This window comes from Tursiops truncatus, chromosome 2 (genome assembly GCF_011762595.2).
Source record: "Tursiops truncatus isolate mTurTru1 chromosome 2, mTurTru1.mat.Y, whole genome shotgun sequence".
Classification (NCBI taxonomy): Eukaryota; Metazoa; Chordata; class Mammalia; order Artiodactyla; family Delphinidae; genus Tursiops; species Tursiops truncatus.
In genome coordinates, this window is record NC_047035.1 from 84999953 (window position 1) to 85019039 (window position 19087).

General features: G+C 48.4%; 1 protein-coding gene across 10 annotated transcripts in view; it reads right to left on the reverse strand.

Moving 5' to 3' along the window:
* Window positions 1–3680: 3680 nt before the first annotated feature.
* Window positions 3681–19087, reverse strand: part of PLA2G4D (phospholipase A2 group IVD) — a 33659-nt gene continuing 18252 nt past the window's right edge. For 8 of the 10 annotated variants that reach the window (XM_033851529.2, XM_033851536.2, XM_033851534.2 and 5 more), the window contains 10 exons: window positions 18781–18916; window positions 18332–18468; window positions 16923–17145; window positions 11621–11738; window positions 11119–11256; window positions 10795–10902; window positions 10457–10648; window positions 10018–10184; window positions 9191–9377; window positions 3681–8080 (listed from right to left, as the gene is read on the reverse strand). In XM_033851529.2, coding sequence (XP_033707420.1) covers window positions 7854–8080; window positions 9191–9377; window positions 10018–10184; window positions 10457–10648; window positions 10795–10902; window positions 11119–11256; window positions 11621–11738; window positions 16923–17145; window positions 18332–18468; window positions 18781–18916 — 1633 coding nt within the window. In that variant the 3' untranslated portion in view covers window positions 3681–7853. Of the gene's footprint in view, window positions 8081–9190; window positions 10185–10456; window positions 10649–10794; window positions 10903–11118; window positions 11257–11620; window positions 11739–16922; window positions 17146–18331; window positions 18469–18780; window positions 18917–19087 lie in introns of those variants that run through there. The other 2 variants (XM_033851535.2, XM_073800801.1) reach the window with 2 other exon arrangements.

Here is a 19087-nt window from a genome sequence, read left to right on the forward strand (position 1 = left end):
GCTCTGATGGGCCAGGCTGAGCTACAAGCCCAGCCCTGGAGCTGGGGTGGTGGGTCAGAGCCCTAAGCTTGTGGGCTGAGAGTAAAGGAGAAGGGAGTTCCTCACCTGGAGATGGGTACTGCTCCTAAAAGAAGGGTAATGACCACAAAGTAGCCTAAAACAGTGAGTGTCTGACTTGCCCTGGGCTTGCATGTGGCTGGACAAGGTATGTCGCATCCTCGGTGTCTGTTTCTTTCTGCATGGCTGAGGGTGATGAGCTGAAGGTCCTTGCGATCTCGTCTGGCTCTGCACTGTGAGCTCTGGCTGCCTCGTCATCCTCCTCCTTGCTCCTCTTGTGTCTCTTAAAATCATAGCTGGGCCCAACCTCTGTGGCGCTGAGAGGTCAGCCTTTGCTTCTCCAGTCTTCCAGAGCATTCCCCATGGATGTTCTCAGAAATGCCAGGCTGCAGTTCTGAGCTCACCTCCACGGCACATTCATCTGACCACATGACGTGACTTCTCAGAGGCAGCTCACCCACCGCAGGACAACTTCTCAAGCTAAGCCCGCCACGAAGGCCAGAAGTCTTTCTAAAGCATCATTCTCACCACAACCTCACAACCTTTCTTTCAGGTTGCAACCTTCAGAGTCTTCTGTGGCTCTTCACCTTCCTTACGCCCCTGAATCCAATCTGTCACACAATTTGGTCATTTCCTTCCTCTGTTATGCCCCTCAGGCCCCCTCTCTGCTTCTTATTGCTTTGCTCACTTTGATGAAAGCGGCTGCCATGCTGTGACCTGCCCTGTGGACAGGCCCGCTGACAGGGAACTGGGGGCAGCCTCAGGCCAACAGCCCATGGGGGCCTGAGTTCTGCCAGCAGCTGCGTGTGTCAGTTTGGAGGTGATCCTTCCCCAGGGGAGCCTTGAGATGATCACAGCCCCAGCCAATGCCTTGACTGCAGAGGAAAGGCTACATCACGCCTGGGCTCCGCCCACAGAAACCAAATGAGCTGCAGGCAATTGTTGTCAAGAGGTGGAGACAGCAGACATCCTGATCTTGTACCTGAACTTTAAGGAAATGAATCTAAGATTTCACCATTCAGGATGAAAGGAATTTTTTTTCTTCTTCTAATGGACACTCTATTAGTCAGGGTTCTTCCGAGAAACGGAAAAGGGAGAGCGATTTGGGGAGTCCAAAATCTGCAGGGAAGGCTAGGAGGCCAGAGACTCAGAAAAGAGCTGCCGCCTGAGGCCAAAGGCCATCTGCTGGCAGAATTCCCTCTTGCTCTGGGGAGGTCAGTCTTTGTTCTATTAAGGCCTTCAGCAGATTGAATGAGGCCCAGCCACATTGTGTAGGGTAATCTGCTTTACTCAAAGTCCAGCTGATTTAAATGTTAATCTCATTTGCAAAACACCTTCATGGAAACATCCAGGATGCTGTTTGACCAAATATCTGGGCACTGTGGCCCAGCCAAGTTGACATAAAATTAATCATTACAGATACCCTGTACCAGTTAAGTAAATGCCCTTCTTTTTTTTTTTTTCCGGTATGCGGGCCTCTCCCTGCCGTGGCCTCTCCCGCCACGGAGCACAGGCTCCGGATGCGCAGGCCCAGCGGCCATGGCCCATGGGCCCAGCTGCTCCGCGGCACGTGGGATCCTCCCGGAACGGGGCACGAACCTGCGTCCCCTGCATCGGCTGGCGGACTCTCAACCACTGCGCCACCAGGGAAGCCCGTAAATGCCCTTCTATTCCTAATTTATTAAGGGCTCTTCATAAGTCCTGAGTTTGTGTTGAATTTTATCAAAAAATCTTTTTTTAAAATTTATTTATTTGTGTTGGGTCTTTGTTGCTGCATGCGGGCTTTCTCTAGTTGAGGTGAGTGGGGACTACTCTTCATTGCAGTGCACAGGCTTCTCATTGTGGTGGCTTCTCTTGTGGAGCAAGGGCTCTAGGCCTGTGGGCTCAGTACTTGTGGCACATGGGCTCAGTAGTTGTGGCTTGCAGGCTCTAGGGCTCAGGCTCAGTAGTTGTGGTGCATGGGCTTAGTTGCTCTGCAGCATGTAGGATCTTCCCGGACCAGGGCTGGAACCGGTGTCCCCTGCATTGGCGGGTGGATTCTTAACCACTGTGCCACCAGGGAAGCCCCTCAAGCTACACTTTTATATTACTATTCTCATTTGATCTATATGTTATTACATAAAATTTATAAGTTTTCTAAAACCCTTCTTGCGTTGTTGAAATAAATCCAACTTGATCAGGAAACAGAAATGTTTCTCAGTTCACCCTTTGCTCACCATTCCCACCGCCACCACATGTGCTGGCCAGAAAGCAGAGTGCCAGCCCAGTGCCAGGACTAGGGATGAGACCCCCTGCAGGGCCTTCTGGTCCGTGCCCACCCCCGACCCCAGCCATCTCTGGGCTTGGCCCAGGACGGCCCACAGGCTGCAGGAAGAGACTTGCACAATCTACCCGGAGCCTGTGGGTGGGACCTGACAGCTGTCCAAGTCACAATCCTCACCCAGATAAGGGTGGGGCTGACGGGATGTCCTGGTAGTCGAGAGGCCTGGGGTAACAGCAGGTAGCTGGTGGTTGGGGGGTGAAACAGACAAATACACTCACATGCACACTCACGTAGCAGGTAAAGACTTCAGCTTCAGCCATGGGCTGCGTAAGCACTCCTTGGCTCTGGGTCTCTCCGGCTTTATTGAAAGTTCCCCAGATGGGACAAGTCTTTTTTTTCCGCTTATGCCCCCTTCTCAGTCTCCAGAGCCTAGGCACTGAGTCAGCCAGGCTGCAAGGTTGAGGGCACAGTCCTCCAGACTGCCAGGAATTCTGACCCACTTTTAGAGGGGCTTACCCAACTGTGCAGTCTCAGGGGACAGCCCCTACAAGACTGTCCTCACTTCAGACACCAGCTGCAAGTTCAGGGGTCCCCAGGACCACCCTCACTTTAGACCAGCTGGCTACAAATTCGGGGGTCCCCAGGACCACCCTCAGGTTTGATCATTTGCTAGGATGACTCACAGAACTCAGGAAAGCTCTACACCTAGGATTACAGTGTGTTAGTTTGTTTTTTTTATAGTGAAAGGATACAAATTGAAACAAGCCAAAGAAGGAGACAACAGGGCAGAGTCTGGGAGAAGCTAAATGGGAACTTCCAGCTGTCCCTTCTCCGTGGAGTCACCTCTTCCCAGCCACAGTGAGTGACAGTATGCCCAGAGTATTACTAACTGGGGGCCTTGAGCCTTTGATGTCCAGAGTGTTTACCAGGGCTCCCTCACCTACTGCCCACGTGGCTGACCTTTAGTTTCCAAGCCCTCTGGGAGGTCAGGCTAATAGCTTTAGTCCCAGTTCCTCTGGAGGTTGGAACTGATAACAGTCTCTTTCAGAGGCCTCATCACAGATCACACTGTCAGACTGTCCAGCGGCCAAAGCCCCCAGGCAAACAAAGACTCTCCCATCAGGCAGGCCATTCCAGGGGCCAGACCCCTCTTTAAGTCAGGTTAATCCTTCACAGTACAATAGGGCCAGCTCCAAAGTAAGTGCCCAAAGACACAGGGTGGTGTGGCTGTTAGAAGCCTGGCCTTGATTTTAAAGCCTCCAGTTCCAGCTCTGGCTTTGCCACTCCTGAGCTTAGTGATCTTAGCAAGTTGCTTTACCCCTGTTGATACCCACCAGCCAAAGACACCCAGGAACATCACTGTAGTTGAATGAATTTGAGTTTATTGGTACTTGTTGCAACCAAGGAGAACGTACACTGTGGGGAACCATGGAGTGTCTCAGTAAGTAGGAGGTAGGAGGGGCTTATTGTAGGATTTGGGCTTGTATGAGGTGATTTACAGTGTAAAAAATTAATAAACAGAAACCTCAGGTAGAGTCGGGAGGCCAGAAGGGGGTGTTCTCATGCACTATGAACAATAGCAGAGACCAACAGGAAGAAGAAAGACTCCTTTCCTGGCAAGGACTCAGCCAATGAAAAGCCATGGACTCCGCTTACTAGACCCCTCCCAGCTTCCTTTTCCTCTCTGTAAAAGCATTCTCTTTCCACTGCAATGTAGGGGCTTTGCACACACACACCCCCAACTCTACGGAGACAGAAGCTCCTGCACTTGGGAGCCTTCCAAACCTCACCCTATGTCCTTCTTCAGGCTGTTCATCTGTATCGAATAAACTGGTAAACGTGTTTCCCTGTATCCTGTAAGCCATTCTAGCTAATTATCGAATCCAAGAAAGGGGTCATGGGAACCCTAACTTATAGCTGACTAGTCAGAAATACAGATAACAACCTGGGACTTGCAATTGACATGTGAAGCGGACGCAGTCTCATGGGGCTGATCCCTTAACCTGTGATCTGATGCTAACTCCAGGTAGATAGTGTCAGAATTGAGGTGAATTGTAGGACACCCAGCTGATGTTGCAGAGAATCGCTTGGTATGGAAGAAAGCCCCACTCCTTTGGTGACCAGAAGTGTCAGAGGTGTTCTGTTTGAGAAATAAAGGAGAAACTGGAGTGTGTTTTCCTACTCAAGCCAGTAGATACCATCATCGACATCACTGAAAAATAAGAGTTTGTGATAAAATGGAGAAATTGTAGAATCAAAATAAAGCCAAATACATGAGAGACAGAGGGAAGGATGTCCTGAGGAGAGGTCATCCGATGAGGGCCACGGTCTGTCACTGTGACACCTACATGCTGCCAGGGCAGCCAGAGTTGTATGTGAGTGTGTGTGTGTGTGTGTCCCCTTTGAGTGTGGGAGATCATAAGTGAGTATAGTAGCAATACATAAACTGGATTATATACCATGACCAAGTGGGATTTATCCCAGTAGTGCCAAGTTGGTTTAACATCCAAAAAATCCATTATTGCCACATAGCACATTAAAGAATAAAGGGGAAAAAATATGATTGTCTCAATAGACACAGAAAAAGCATTTGACAAAATTCAACACCTTGCATGATAAAAAACACTAAAGGAGCTAGGAATAGAAGGGAACTACCTCAACCTGCTAAAGGGCATCTAAGAAAAAATGCTTTCCTTCCAATATTATGTACAAGACAAGTATGTCTGCTCTTGCCACTTCTAGTCAACATTATACTGTTCTAGTCAGGAAAAGAAAAAGAAATAAATGGCATCTGGAGCAGAAATAAAGAAGTAAAACCATCTCTATTTGCAGGTGACATGATCTTATATGTAGAGAATCTTAAGGAGTCAAAAAAGAAAAAGAGAAAACTATTAGAGCCATTAAACAAGTTCAGCAAGATTACAGGATGCACGATTAATATACAAAAGCATCAATTTTATCTCTTTATAATAGAAATGAGCAATTCAAAAAGAAAATTAAGAAAAGAACTCAATTGATAATAGCATTAAAGAGAACAAAATACTTAGGAATAAACTTAACAAAACAAGTGTAAGACTTGCTCACTGAAAACTACAAAACATTGTAGAAGGAAATTAAAGACCTAAATAAATGTAAAGACAGCACATCTTCATGAATTGGAAAACTTAAAATTAAGACGCAGTGCCCCCCAAATTCATCTATAGCTTCAATTCAATCTCCATCAAAATCCCCAGCTATCTTCTTTGCACAAATTGACAAGCTAATCCTAATATTCATATGGAAATTCAAGGGACCCTGAATAGCCGAAACAATCTTGAAAAGAAAGAACAAAGTTGGAGGACTCATACTTCCTGATTTCAAAACTTACTACAAAGCTACCGTAATGAAGACACTGTGATATGAGCATAAGGATAGACAAACAGATCAATGAAATAGAATCAGAGTCCAGAAATAAACGCTCACATTTACAGCTAAATGATTTTCAACTGAAGGTGTCAAGACAATTCAATGGGAAAAGAACAGCCTTTTCAGCAAATGGCTGGAAGAACTGGATATTCACTTGCAAAAGAATGAAGTTGAACCCCTACTTCACACATATACAAATGTTAACTCAAAATGATGGAAGACCTAAATGTAGGGGCTAAAACGATAAAACCATTAGAAGAAAGCATAGGTGTAAATCTTCATGATCTTGGATTAGGCAATGGCTTCTTAAATACTCCACCAAAAGCACAAGCAGCAAAAGAAAATTTAGATAAACTGGGAACCATCAAAATCAGAAACTTCCGTGCTGCAGAGGATATCATCAAGAAAGTGAAAAGACAACCCACAGACTGGGAGAAACACTGCAAATCATATATCAAATCAGAGAACACATGAAGAACTTTCTCAATTCAACAAAAAGACAAATAATCCAATTAAAATGGGCAAAAGATCTGAATAGATATTTCTCTAAAGAAGACATACAGGGACTTCCCTGGTGGCACAGTGGTTAAGAATCCACCTGCCAATGCAAGGGACACGGGTTCAAGCCCTGGTCCAGGAAGATCTCACATGCTGTGGAGCAACTCAGCCTGTGTACCACAACTACTGAGCCTGCGCTCTAGAGCCCATGAGCCACAACTACTGAGCCCATGTGCCATAACTACTGAAGCCCGCATGCCTAGAGCCTGTGCTCCACAACAAGAGAAGCCACTGCAATGAGAAGCCTGCACACTGCAACGAAGAGTAGCCCCCGCTCGCTGCAACTAGAGAAAAGCCCGCACACAGCAATGAATAACCAACGCAGCCAAAAATAAATACATACACTTATAAAAAAAAAAAGATATACAAAAGGCCAATAAATATGTGAAAAGATCCTTAACATCAACATTATGGAAACACATACAAGATACCACTTCACACACTAGGATAGTTATAATAAAAAAGACAGTAACAAGAGGTGGCAAAGATGTGGAGAAAGTGGAACCCTCATACAATGCTGACAGGAATGTAAAATGGTGCAGGTACTTTGGAAAACAGTCTGGCAGTTCCTCAAAAGACTATGGCCCAGCAATTTCACTCCTAGGTGTACATGCAACAGAAGTAAAAACATTGTCCACACAAAAGAATTGTACATGAATGTTCATAGCAGCATTATTCATAATAACCAAAAATAGCAGAAACAATCCAAATGTCCATCAGCCCATGAATAAAGTGTGGTATATCTATACAGTGGAGTATTACACAGCCGTAAAAGGGATGAAGTACTGATACCTGCTACATCATGGATGAATCCTGAAAATATTACGCTAAGTGAAAGAAACCAGACACAAAAGGCTACATATTCTATGATTCCATCTATATGGAGTGTCCAAAATAAGCAAATCTAAAGAAACAGAAAGTAGATTAGTGGTTGCCTAGGGCTGGGGTGGGTGTGGTTTGAGGTTGACAGTGAAGGGATGAGGGGTTCCTTTTTGGGTTAATGAAAATGTTCTCAAATTGATTGTGGCGATGCTTTCACAACTCTGAATATATAGTAAAAGCCATTGAATTACATACTTTAGATGGATGAATTATATGGCATGTGGATTATATCTCACTAAAGTTGCGTCAAAATAGTATAAGAGGAGAGGAGCAGAGGCAGTAAGGGGAGCCTGTCAGGACGTACTGTGATTCCTGATACCTGGAGCCACCTTCCAGGCCCTCCCCTGCCCTGCCTGTCTCCACTCCTGGCCTGGCACCTCAACTCCATTCTGTTCAGGCGTGAAAAGAACTACGTGTAAATGTTTGGTCGAACCAGCTGTTCTATATGCTGGCCTGGTAAGGAGTTTGTTGTCAGCTCCTCCAAAACCAGCTATGAAGGTGAGGGAGAACTCTGGGTGGGACACAGCCCCTCTGGGCGATGAGACCAGCCGCAGAGGCAGCCCAGGCCTGGGAGAGCCCGGGAACTCCAGCCCCGTGAGGGCCGTGGCTGTACCCACTGCAGGTGGGTTAAGCCCCCAGCCCCCAGGATCAGAGTGTGGCCCTCAAATCTTGGGGACCCCGAGAAGTCTCAAGTCTGCGGCCCTGGAGGCCTGGCCCCCGGGGCCCGGTGCCTCAGAGAGGTCCTCAAAGCCTGCAGGATGGTGCCCTGGCTGTTCCGTACGTTGTAGTCACTGAGCTGCAGCAGGCGGTCAAAGTCTTCCTCCTTGTAGGTCATGTTGAACATGGAATAGGGGGAGTTGTCCCCCGTGAGATCCACCTGGCCGGCCGGGAGCTCTGCAGGGCTGCGCTGGACACCTGTCCAGGGGTGGAAGGGGGTTAGGCGCAGGGCCCAGAGGCCTCCACAGCTGGCAGAACGGCTCCTGGTGGCTGGACACAGGGGTGAGCTGCTCCCCACTGAAGGGGTTCCTCCCAGCCCCGTGTCCTTTGCCCAGAACTATAACTGTGGATAGCAGGATGCTATTTTGAGGTATGACGCATGTGCTGCTTCCCACATTTTCTCACAGCATTACACATCTTCCACTGTTCAGGCCCCCACCCTGGTATCCACCTCACCCCCAGGGGTAAGGCGGAAGCAGCAGAAAAACAAAGCCCTTTAGGTTAGTGGGTGGATTCTTAAAACTCATGATGGAAGCAAGCGTCTGAAAACCAAAGAGCTTTTGCTTTGCAAGAAACAGTCTTTGTTGAGAGAGAAAGAGACTCCCAAGATGCGGGCTTAGCATGTTAAGAGTAAAGCTAGAAGGTTTGGAATTATGGCAGGAACTAGAAAGCCAGAAGATTGCACAAAGGCAGAATTAGGTTTTCCCATCAAAAGGGGATAAAAGTCTGACCAGTTGGTGGGAGGCGAGGATTAGAAGGAATGTGATGAGAGTTCAGATTTCGGGGGCCCTGGAGTAGAGGCCCAGCTCCCTAAGAAAGGACCCCAGAATGGTCTGCGGTAGAATGACAGAGAGGCCAATTGTGACCCCAGACAGGTTTAGGGGAATCTGAGAGAGAGGGGACTGGGGCTTCTCTTTTCTGGCTGTCCAGCCTGGGGGGCCTTTAGGAAGTCCTCCAACAATGTGGTGCGCAGTAGTGGTGGACGGTGACAGTGCAGGGATTCCCATACATGGCCCCTGCCATAGAGCAGGGGAGCAGAGCCCAGTTGTAGTGACGGGCATGGGGAGGGGGAGGCCAAAGGAGCCTGGGGTCATGACAAAGAGGACACCAGCCCAGTGGCTTTGCAGACGGAGGGCCTCTGCAGGGATCTGGGCATCCACAACAGGCCAGGGTATTGCCATGTCCCAGACTGGGTGGGACTAGCCTTAAGACTCCTGCCTCTGCTGGCTGCAGGGGCACTGGGAGGGCCCAGAGCGGTGCCTCTGAGGGGCCAGGCTTCCAGGCTGTTAGGAAGGGGGGCTGCCTCACCTGGGGCTGAGTGGTCCCTGAAGGAGGCGTTTACCAGCGGGAAGTGAAGCACGACAGGGGCATCAGGGCAGGTGGGGTCTGAGAAGAGGTGGCACTCCCAGGGCTGGCGTCGGTCCTGAGGACTGGGCTCCACACGGGGGAACGGCAGCCCCCGGGCCCGGCAGTCTAGCTCCGTCTGCTGCAGCACCTGGTGGGGCAGAGGGGGCTCAGAGAGCAATGGCTACTTCCCAGTCATCCCAGGTCAGCACTCTAGAAGATGCTAGGACAGCTCCAGCCCAAACTGACTGCTCAAGACAACCTGATTCTGTCCTGCTCGTGGCCCAGTCAAGCTACACAGTGCCTCGGAGGGAAGCAAAGGATCCCGGTGGTCTGCAGTATTGTTTGACTAAAATCTTTAGGTGGGGCACAGATCTTGCACCCCATATGGGATTGCTGTTTCTGGGATATTCAATCTCAGAGCCTCCAGGGCCTCAGTAGGGGACCCACTTCTGTCTCACAGCCCTACCCACCCCCTTCCCCAGAGTCCTCAGGGAGGCCCCTGGGAGGATGGACGTGGACAGGCCAGGCTCTCCTCCTAGCTCTGTCCGGCGGTTCCTCTTGGGGTGGGCATGGCGAGCTTCCTCCCTGTCTACCGTTCTTGGGAGCCCAGGGCCCCAGCACCTCCACAGCCCTTCCCAACCCTGGCAGGAGCCTTTGAGTCACAGCCTGTCATCTCTCCCTCCCCCTGGGGACCCAGAAGGTCTGGGCCAGTGGCCCTGCTGCTCGTCCCTGGAGCATGGCCTGGGTGGGCGAAGGGTCTGGGGTTCCCATGGGGTGACCAGCGGCACCTCAAAGGGCGAGGATAGAGAGTAGTCGAAGGATAGTATGAGGTCCAGCCTGCGGCCTGGCCGGAACATGGAGGGACAGCTGGTGTTGAGGAAGTAGCCGGCATCCACCAAGCAGAGCTGGGGCTCCTGTGGGGTCAGCTGGCCGGCGGAGGAGTCTACCTGGCTGTCTGATGGGAGAGGTAGCAATAGTCAGGGGCAGCAAGTCCAACACAGATAACCCACCCACCCCTTATACTGCACTCGCCTCCACGTCCCCTTCTAACCCCTGGTGTCACTCCCTGAATGCACGTGCCAGCCCAGCCCTTCCCAAGACCTCCTCCAAGCCACACCCCAGGAGTGGATGCTGGGACCCCCCAGGCCTCTGCCAGCCCCAGCCATGGTCCATCTCCACCCAGGAGCCCAACCTTGTTACCTGGGGACACATGGCAGTGGCCCTTACCTGCCCAGGTGGAGAAGTCCTTCTGGGCACGGTAGTCCTGGTGCAGCTGGAGGCCCTGGAGGAAGTTGGAGCTGTGCTGGTAGAGTGGTCTGCTCGTCAGGAAGCCCTTCAACATTTGGGCTAGCGCTGTTCCAGGCTGGAGCCACAAGGCCTCCGGCCCTGAGGAGGTCCCCGAGGAGGGAGGAGATTCCTCTGAGCCCAGAGAAGCAGACATTGGTCCATTGAGGGGTCTGGAAATGCCTGGCCCTCCCTCCCCCGACAGTCCCCCCGCCGACCCTGTAGCATCTGAAGGGGAAGCGGCTTCACCGCAGGCTCCCCTCAGTGCCTCCCTCTCCTACCCAGGCTCCTGATCTCGTCCTTGATGTGCTGCTTCCAGGCATCACTGGAGCTGGTGAGGTTATACCAGGCATCCAGCAAGTTCAGGGAGAAAATGTTGCTCCAGATACCTGAAGGCCAAATTCCCAAGAGAGGTCAGCCTTAGGCCTCAGTGCCCTGCCCCCCATCACTTGGAAGGCAGTGGTCCCCACCCTTGAGTGCAGATGGAGAATAGGAGGGGGAGCAGGCTGCCTCTGCAATGGCCCTTCCCCCCAGCTCAATATCTGCCCTCCCCGGGTGCTCTGCCCAGACCTGGGTACAGGGCATTCAGAGTGATGACCACTCACCTTCCAGGAAGCAGATGCGGGACTCAGGGATCCTCCTCATCAGCCGCCCCATGAAGAAGTCCGAGCCGAAGAGCTCAGAGGGGATGAAGGCGCCGTACTTCAGGAACCCGACCTCATAGGGGGAGAACTCGACCCACTCTGAGGGGCCAGGAGGGAAAGGCAGGAATGAAAGGACAGTGGGTTTGGGGAGCCCCAGCTCTGACAAGGGCCAAAGACACTGCTCCCCAGCAGGCCTCCGCCTCCTCCCCGCCCGGCTGACTGTTGAACTGACCTCTCCCCCACCCAGCCCCTTGTCTACATCCTCACCACCACAGCCCTGCCCCAGGACGGCGAGCTCTGCTGGCTGCCTCATCAGGCAATCAGAACCACCATCCTTCCAGAAGGCTGGCCATCTGTGCAGGAGTTTCCTGTGTGAATTCTCTGGGGGCCCTCAGGGTGCAAAGGAGGTGTGCATGCACGTGTGTGTGTTGGAGGGTGGAGTGGACAGGACTGAGGACTGTACCCTTGAAGTCCGGGGTCTGCAGATTGTTCTCTTTGACATTGAGGCTCAGGTAGAGGGGCAGAGGGTTCTGGCCCCGCTCCAGCGCAGCTCTCTGTCCTGACAGCTTCTGATCCATCACCTGGGGTGGGGGCGTGAGGGCCAAAGTAAGGTTGGGAGCACCCTCGAGGCAGGGTGGGAGCACAGGCTGGGGGTGAGGAGCGTCGGGGTCTCCATGTAGGGCTGTGCACTGCGTATCTGCAGACAGCACTGTTCACAAGGACCACAGTGTCAACAGTGACACCCACCCCTGCATCCTGTGGTTCCAGTGGCCCATCTTTATGGGTTGAAGCATGGAGGGTACATGGACCCTGATGCACAGGCACAAAGGCACACGCACGCGCGCGCGCACACACACACACACACACACACACACACACACACACACACACACACACAGACGCTGCCTTCCAGAAAGGACTCAGAAATCCCCCTTCAGTGTACATTGTAAGCTTTGCCAGGGGATGGGCTGCCCCTTCTAGGTTCATCTGGACCAGTTCAAGTTTCAGCCCCTGCCAAACACTCTCCTGACATCCTCATCTCCACCTTTCCTGCTTTGCACAGTACAAAGTTGTACCCCACTATTTATCCTTGCCTTTTGTTTCTAATTTTCCCTCCAATAGAACTCCAAGCTCTGGCAAGGTCTCTGGCTTGCCTTTTGGGGAAGCCTCCACAGAGCCTCACTGAATTCTAGGGGAACAGAAAGGTCTCCTTCTATCCCGGACCAGAAATGAAAATAGAGTTCATCTCAAGCCTCAGCAAGGTTAAGGGTGGTGACTGCCTGGAACCCCACCTGGGGAAGGATCCTGCTGCCACAGGCCCTGGGTTGTTACTCATGGAGCAGTATGTGTACCATGAACGCACCACCTCTCTCTTAGGCTCTCTGAGCTGGAAGGCACCCCACTCAGCAGCTAGACCTAGGAGGTTCCCACCCTGCCATATCAACCTTTATCATCAGATTTACTTAGAGTTAAATATACAGATGACTGGGTCTCTTCTGAGAATCATCAGAAGCCACTTAGGAATTTGTCTTTTTAAAACCTCCCCAGGTGATTCTGATGATCAGCCAGATGTGCATCCCGGGACTCTAGCCTAGCCCATCCAACAGGGAGTCCGGCTCCCACAACCATGACAAAGCCTCAGCACACCTGGTGTGCTTCCCTTCCCCTGGCAGCCCTCTGTCACACAGTGAGAGCACTCAGGTCACAGTCACCTTTTCCTCCAGTTCTTCAGTGGTACCCAATACGACTTGAGTTATGGGGAATCCACAGGAAATTCTCCAAATACGGCTCAAGCGGCCTGGCACTGAGCATTTGTTATATTTACAAGTTAGTCCTGTGGGTGTGAGTATGTATGTGTGCTGAGGAGGGAGGGGGCTTGATGAATACCTGTGATTTCCTTTCTCAAAGTCTTTTATTTAGGAATCCTGTTTGCCTGCTCTTTTGACGTGTACAATCTTTTACTACAGATGCAATTTCTGCCCTGGGAAAGCCTTGGAAAAGGGTCAGCACACCTCTCTATCAACTGAAACAGCACCCAGTATTCCTTTTCCTTTTAATAGCTCACCAGTAAGTCATGGCAAATCTCTGGATCTCTACCCGCACCCCCCCCCCCCCAGTTTCCAAATGAGGGTCCCCAACCCTGCAGAACACCACTCTGATGACTCAAGGGTCCCACCTGGAGGGTGGGAGCTGGGTGCAGTTGGTGGTCTGTCAGTGTGATCTGGGTCTTGCACAGGGTGGCACTAAAGTGTATATAAAACCTTTTGTCTAGAGTTGAAGAAAAATATGTAAGACCTTTTTAACTCAGGAAAAGATAGGAGAAAAACTGTAAGTTTCTCCTTGAAGAATGGTGAGCAGCTTCTAAGCCTTTCAGTGTTTGCCAGCAAGAGAGTAAAAACAAAGTTTCAAAGAGATAATTTGAGAAGCACTGATTACAACAGGTGTATTTTGTAAGTGGGTTCTTATAAAAACTGAAGTAATATTATAAAAGTATATAGACTAAGTAATTTGTTCTAAGTTTCAGGGTATAATATTTCTCTAATAATACTTAGTATTAATGAAATTGTGATTTGTTATATATGGAGTTATATTTTCTGACCACTTAAAATGACTTTTGGTACTGTAGCTCTGTATAGTATAGAGATAATAAATACTTATTTTTATCTAAAGGCAAATTTGAAATCAACACTAAATTTTTCTCAATAAAGAATTATTTTAAAAATGTGAGCTTTAAGAGAGAAAGCATGATGACTAAGAAAAAAAAAGAAACAATATTTGCAAAGCTTTCACATTGTGACAAAATTTTTTAAACTGCATGGGTACTCATTTTAAAGAATGCGTTGATGTTCAGTAATATCGCAAGGATTTTTATTCTTGTGAACAATAAGTTTGTCTTTTTTAAAATGACTACAAACTGTGTCCATAAAACCCTGTATTAAGTCATTACTGGAGGATCAAATGTAATTAAATATGTCTTCTTTACAGCCTAGGATCAAATTGCATTTTCTAGCACTTCATAAAATGAACTGTTAAAACAAGCTTTCCCCACTCTATAGTAATTAATTGTTGCCACCAGGCAGAAAAGTCAGTTAATAAAACACAGCACCCTCAAAACCAAACATGAACTTGAACAGTAGATCCAAAGAATACATGGGATATATTAATAAGATAAAAACATTTCAAGGAATTATGTTGGTTTTATAAATTCCATGCCATTTCGACAAAGATCCCAACAATATTTATCATGAAACTTGACTAACTGATTCTATTATGTATATAGGAGGGCAAAGGGCCAAAAGTGGCCAAGATAATTCTGAGAACCAAGGTGGCAGATGGGGGTAAATTTGCCCTATCAGAAACTGAGATTTATCACAAAGGTAGTAACTAAGCCAGGGCAGGATTGGCACAGGGATAGAGAATGAGCCCCATTAGAATGGAATAGAGGGACTCCCTATTGGCTAAGAATCTGCCTGCCAATGCAGGGGACACAGGTTTGAGCCCTGGTCCGGGAAGATCCCACATGCCACGGAGCAACTAAGCCCGTGCACCACAACTACTGAGCCTGTGCTCTAGAGCCCGCGAGCCACAGCTACTGAGCCCGTGTGCCACAACTACCAAAGCCCACGCACCTAGAGCCCGTGCTCCGAAACAAGGGAAGCCACTGCAGTGAGAAGCCTGCACACCTCAACGAAGAGCAGCCCCTGCCCGCTGCAACTAGAGAAAGCCCGCCCACAGCAACGAAGACCCAACACAGCCAAAAATAAATAAATAAAATAAATAATTGTTTTAAAGAAGTTAGCATTAAAAAAAAGAGGATGTCCCAATGACAAATATACTTGAAAATATGCTCACTCTCACTAAAAACCAAGGAAATGGAAAACTACAATAAAATTTCCTTTCACACCCATAAAATGAAAAAACATTTAAAAGTGTGAAGAGCATGTAGAGAAAAAGAAACTATGATACACTGGTGGTGGGAGTGTGAATTAATACAACCTTTTTGGAGAACAACTTGTCAATAGTTAGAAAAGTTGAAGATACACTACCCAATGGCCTAACAATTCCACTACTGGCTATCATCTCTCTTCAAGGATTAGAGAATCTCTAACACAAGGGCACAGGGAGACTTCTACAAAACCATTGTACAAATAATATTACATTTTTCTTAAGGATATATATTTTTAATAAAAGTATGCATAATAAACATATATCTAATAAAGTATATAATAAAGGTTTATAAAATATGTTATATATTATATAATATTATAAAGTGTACAGATTGCAGATATGTATGTGATGATAAAACTAAATTCAGGATGGTGGTTACCTCTGGGGGTGGGAGGGAAATGGGACTGAAAGGGGGGCCCACAGGGGGGGCTTTGGCTCTATCTGTAATATTTCACTTCTTAGGCTGATTAGTGAGATCATGCATATTCCTTATATTATTCTTCATGCTTTATGCATTTTCTTATGTCTGAAGATCATTGTGATAAATTTTTTATATTAATATTTTATAATAAATATTTTTAAACTAATAACTAAAAAACAAGAATGGTTGGTAATTTCCAAGTAGCACTGTGCTTGCCAACAAGAATAAAATTTAAAGAAAAAAGTTAAAACAAATTCACTTTTGGCATTAGTTTACACGCTAATCATTCTTGGTCAAACACCTGATATCCAAAGATAAGAAACGTAAGAATCTTTCCTGTGCTAATATATTTGATAGTTTACTTTTTTGTTATACATGTTAAAAATACTTTCTGTGTTTTAGCTGTTTCAAATGCTTTAAAAGAAACTTTGTTCAGATAACTATATGTGGTAAAACAACAATGTGAAAAAAATTCCTGATTTTAATAATTACATCAGTTAATGTAAGATTCAGCAATTAACTTACTAAGCTTTCCTTAAAGAAGCAACGCATAAAAAATTTATTTGCTCAGTTTTGTATTAATGGTGTTAGGATAATAGTAAAGAAACAGAATAGCTAACACTTAATGCTTACTCTATGCCAAGGCGCCACTGAGTGCTCACAGCAACCCTATGTGTTAAGTACTCTTCTCATCCTCATTGTACAGATGAAAAAAACTGAGGCACAGAGAGGTTAAGTAGTTTGCCTAAGGACACATAGCTGGTAAGAGACACTGGGATTAGAATCTAGGAAATCTGGCTCCAGAGTCTGTGCTTTTTTTTTTTTTTTGCCGTACGCGGGCCTCTCTCTGTTGTGGCCTCTCCCGTTGCGGAGCAACAGGCTCCAGACGCGCAGGCTCAGCGACCATGGCTCACGGGCCCAGCCGCTCCACGGCATGTGGGATCTTCCCGGACTGGGGCACGAACCCGTGTCCCCTGCATCGGCAGGTGGATTCTCAACCACTGCGCCACCAGGGAAGCCCGAGTCTGTGCTTTTAACACTACCATGAAGATGAAGAAAAATACATTTCATATTACAGTATAAATAAAATAAAATGAAAGCTGTTCCAAAAACCTCACTGACTCTTTAACACGATGCTTAACTGACTTTGACATTGGTCCTTAGCTCTTGGGAGACCCAGAAATTTCTGTTTCATGGCAATCAATTGAAGAATAACCTGATTCAAAATGTCGGCATCCCAAAGTTGGCAGACAAGGAAGTACAGCAGTTCCCACATCCCTTAACCACTGGCCTCTTACCCAGCAGGAAATGTGTGTGCACACGTCAGCTAGTCACAAGGCTGTCCCAGCCCTCACCCTTGCACATAGGCTCTGCCTCGCATGCGCAGGGGCCCTACCTGTCCGTGCAGCGCAAACTCCAGCACCAGACCCCACAGGTCCACAAAGGTCGTGGGGTGGCCCTGCTCAGCCCGTTGTTCCAGCTCCCGATAGTAGCTCGCCAGGCGCTCAGGAGAGAAGGCCTCCAGCTTGCTCTTGGCCAGGTGCTCCCGGGCGTGTCCGATGGGTCCCTTCAGGTCCCTCTGCGACCACTCAGGGTCCCCATACAGATAGGCCATCGTCCTGAGAGAACAAAGGGACATTACAGTCTGAGGTCAAGGCCCAGCATGGGTCGCTGCAACTCCAACTTCCACCCTCCGACTTCTCCCAACACGTGGCTCTGGCTGCCAAAGCCCCACCTATCTGGAAACTGCCTCAGGGCATTCTCTCCTTCTTGATCTGTACTGTCCAATATAAATAGAATGTGAGCCACATATGTAATTTAAATTTTCGTAGTAACCACATTTTCAAAAAGTAAAAAAAGATCTGAAAAATTAATTTTAACAGTATATTTCATTTAATTCAGTATCTAAAATTATCATTTCAGTGTGTAATCGATATGAAAATTAATATAAATATTCTTTTCAAACTGTTCTTTCAGAATTCACTGTGCATTTTATATTTAACACATCTCAGTTTGGACTAGCCACATTTCAAGTGGTCAATAACCACACGTGACTAGTGGCTACTGTATTGTACAGCACAGCTGTAGACTCCTACTCCCATCTTTATAGATCCGTCCTGAAGCCCTTTAAGACTCTGCTTGTCAACAGCTGTCACCTAAACTCTGAGTTTACTCCTCTTTTACTCCTTAAAGTCACATTTCGATAAGACTCAAAGGAATGAATCTCTAATAGTGAAAATTTCCACTTCGTCATAGGCAGAGTGGAGCATAGTGTGGCAATGTTGTCTTTAGGTAAAATAGCATCTCTTGACCTCAGTTTCCTCATCTATACTATACAATAAGAGAAACGACCCCAGAGAGTGTTGTGAGGATTAAATGAGGCAATGACAATTAAAGGAAAAAAAGCTACCAATTTGGAGCTCCTGGTAAGTGTCAGACATGTTAAGTGCTTTACTTGGGCTGTCCCACTCCAGTCCTATGGAGTATGTAGTATTATTTCCCCCACTTTGGAGATGAGTCGACTGAGAAGCAGGGGAAATAAGTTGCCCAAAGTCACCTAGCCAGTAAGTAGTGCTGCAGAAACTCAAACCCAGCTCCTTCTGGATCAGTAGCATGGAATGGATGTCCTGCAATGCCTTGCTCATGGCAGGACCTCTGAATGTCCGTTTCCCCGCTTTTGAGAAAGTCACTTGGCACCCATCAGAACATACTGCTCACACCCACTTAGAGGGCCCCTCTGACGTCCACTCCATTTCCCCTTGGGGCCTGATCATCTCTGTTCTTCCAAGTCCCAAGGGCCCTCACCATGTAGAGCCCGAGATGCCACTGAAGTAGGTCACACAGTCCAGAAGGTCCAGCTTCTGCAGGGCCAACAGGTGGCCATAGAGAGAGGTCATGGCCCGGGCACCTCCTCCTGTGGCCATGATGCCCACGACGGGGACCTGGGTTGCACAGACACAGGTTGGCTTAACAAGGACAGGGATGGAGCTGCCTCCTGCCTCCAGGCAAGGGACCACGAGGTCAGAGCCTGAAGGAGTCAGGGTTAGAGCTAGCGCCCGGCTCCTCCCCAGCAAATGACAGCTCTCAGCCTTGGATAGATCCCCAAAGAGAGCTTCCCCATGCCCCACATCTCCCCACATATGCCCACTCCTCAGTCTCTGCTGACTGGAGTATCTGGAGAGGGCATAGCAATCAGGCACTCCCTTAAGGTGAGTGCAAGGTATCTGTACCCATATCCCCCTTCCCCCACAAACCTCATCTTCCTGTAGGTCTCTGTCCAGCTGCAGGGCCTGCTTCAGGGCCTTGGCCACCACCTGCTTCCTACTCCTCAGGAAGGCTTTCTCCTCCGCACACAAATCGAAGCCCAGATGTACAGCCAGCTCCTTCGGGCTGGGGCAGTGGAGGATCCAAGGATCAGGGGGCACCTGCATAGCTCAGCTACTGGCTGGTCGAGCCCACAATAGCTGCCAGATAAACTCCTTGCTCCCAACCCCCAGGACCACACTTTCCACACACTCCCTAGCCCCGTGACTACCCCTGTCTCCCGCAGATATGAATGTC